Source organism: Clupea harengus, chromosome 20, assembly GCF_900700415.2.
Source record: "Clupea harengus chromosome 20, Ch_v2.0.2, whole genome shotgun sequence".
Lineage (NCBI taxonomy): Eukaryota > Metazoa > Chordata > Actinopteri > Clupeiformes > Clupeidae > Clupea > Clupea harengus.
In genome coordinates this window covers 4081925-4084424 of record NC_045171.1, presented here as the reverse complement: position 1 = coordinate 4084424, position 2500 = coordinate 4081925, and the positions used below count along the sequence as shown (strand labels likewise).

Sequence of the window (2500 nt, the reverse complement as noted above, 5' to 3'; positions counted from 1 at the left end):
CCCGCTCTATCTCTTAATCAAGACGTAGCCTGGCCTTTTTCCTGAGCACTGCTGTCTGCCTCTCTCCCGCCCTCCCTCTCTCCCGCCTCTCCTCTCCGTCCGTCTGCGCGGCTCCTCCTCGGCTCTCCCTCTTCTCGCTCTCTCTCTCTCTTCTGCTCTCCTCCTCTCCATGTGCTCTCGCTTGCCGCCCGTCTCGCTCCGGTTGCTCCTCGGCCCATCTCTCGCTCTCGCCGCGTGTCCGTCTCAGGTTTGCAGTGCAAATAGTGCGCGTGGGCTGCGGTGCCCACACTCACGCGTCTCCTCCTCCTCCTCCTCCTCCTCCTCCTCCTCCCTCTCGTCGTCTGTGTTTGTTTCCAAACTGCCACCTGTATTCCCCTCGCCCTCACAGATGAGTGGCACTCCTCTGCAGAGCTGTTTTTTGAAGTTGACTGATCACCAACTGTTTTTCACTCTACTCATCGCCGTCTTCTGACATACTTTTTAATCAACCTTGTTTTTTTTTTTTTCCTTCCTCCCTCCCCTTCCAAGGCAGGTTTTTTTTGGAACAAAGCCGCATACAGGAAGAAGTGAGGAACGAAGATGACGAAAGACTGAGAGTAGCGAGGCAAGGACTGCTGGGGTGCAGGAGGGATGCCAACAAGACTGAAATAAGAGGACAAACTACAGCCCCACAAAAGTGCCTACGCTGAGAGCAGCAGCACCAGCAGCAGGAGCTACAGCAACAGCTACAGCTACAGCAGCAGCAGCGTACCTGGCTCCACGCTTCTATGTGGGTCTACCTGCTTGGATAAATCTCCCCCCTGCTGGCTTGTGTGAGTCTTTTTGGGTGTGTGTGTGTGTGTGTGTGTGTGTGTGTGTGTGTGTGTTTCGTGTGCGTGTGTGTATGTTTGTTGAGGGCTTGGCCTTGACTGGGATTATATTTCACCCTGACAGGCAGACAGTTTCCCCATCTCTGCTCCCCCTGTATCCTCCCGCTGCCATTCCACCCCATTAGAGCAAGGACACAGGTCCATTAGTTCTCCTTTTAAGGACCTCGCCTTATCCTGACGTCCAGTCACACTACCTCCCATCCTACCCCACCCCACCCCACCCCGCCCTACCCACTCCCTTCCCTTTCACAGACATGTTAGCATAATTGCTAGCAGCACTAGCGCCCATTTTGTTTTGGCAATGGGTCATTTGGGCGCCTGAGAGGCGAGGACCTGCTAAGGACAGAGGGGGAGTTTTCGGAGGGGCAGTTTTCTTCGCACCGGACACAGGCGAGGAGTGGAGAGAAGGTGACCCGCCACAGGCGAGCGGAAAGACACACTCTCTGAGCCTGCAGAGGGGCAGTGGCCAGACACACCCCAGCATGCCACGCTGTCCTGCCTGACCTTGGCACCTCTCTCCTGAGACAGAGCTGGACTCTGCAGACCACCACCCCCCTCCCCCATTGAACCACCATATCTGCGAGGACATCCATAAGGCATCTCAGTCAAAATCCCCACCTCTTCTGTCAAATTCTGCTGGACTTCAATCTCTTCACAGCTACTTACAAAGTGAACTCTAGTCAGTATTGTTTTTGTTCTTGTTTATTTTGTTTGTCTTCTCGAGGTGATTCTGTTGCCTCACCTGCCTGCTCAAAGACATTGGGAGTTGTAGTTTCCTGCTCAAAGACATTGGGAGTTGTAGTCCGCCTGCTCAAAGACATTGGGAGTTGTAGTCCGCCTGCTCAAAGACATTGGGAGTTGTAGTCCTAGTTCTCCATCACTTCGCTGAGGCACTGTAAGGTGTTTCCTTCTTCATTGTTGCTCTGCGCTCTGATCGCCACTGTGCCCTCCATCGCTGCTGGGTGCCCCACTTCTGCTGCCCTCCCTGCCCCACCCTATCCTCCAACCCCACCCCACTGGCGTCTGTCGTCGCCCCCTCATCATGGCTGTCAACATGGGCGTGGGCCGCGACGCCAAGTGGCTGACGCTGGAGGTGTGCCGCGAGTACCAGAGGGGCACCTGCTCCCGCTCAGATGCTGAGTGCAAGTTCGCCCACCCCTCTCGCAGCTGCCACGTGGAGAATGGCCGCGTCATCGCTTGCTTCGACTCGCTCAAGGTAACACACACTCGCACTCACCAGAGGGCACAGACACACACACACACACACACACAGACAGACAGACGGTGGCTTTGCATTCCATTTATGTGCTATTCAGTCAGAATGGTTCTTGAGAAGAGAGACTGTGTGTACGTCTCATCCCAAAGGTATCTCTGAACTCCTAACCAGTCCCTGCAGAAAGACAAGACAAGAGAAGCTGACAGCTAGCCAACTCATCAGATGTATTAGAACCATTCAGAGTTGTTTGTTTTTTTAGAGAAAACAGCAGACAATAAAAACAGTTTTGCGCTCTCTCTCTCTCACTCTCCCTTCTATTGTGTCACCAGTGAAATTATAAAACAAAGTGCAGAATGTTCTCTCTGATTGAATGGCAGAAGGTGTTTCTTCCAGGCTGTGCTGCCTTAGTGTGTCA

At 53.6% G+C, this 2500-nt stretch overlaps 1 protein-coding gene across 4 annotated transcripts in view; it reads left to right on the top strand.

Moving 5' to 3' along the window:
- mbnl3 (muscleblind-like splicing regulator 3) overlaps nucleotides 1-2500 on the top strand; it is a 36776-nt gene that overhangs the window by 10818 nt on the left and 23458 nt on the right. For all 4 annotated transcript variants that reach the window (XM_012840826.3, XM_012840809.3, XM_012840818.3 and 1 more), the window contains exon 2: nucleotides 533-2085. In XM_012840826.3, the coding sequence (XP_012696280.1) occupies nucleotides 1912-2085 (174 nt within the window). In that variant the 5' untranslated portion in view covers nucleotides 533-1911. The remainder of the gene's footprint in view (nucleotides 1-532; nucleotides 2086-2500) is intronic.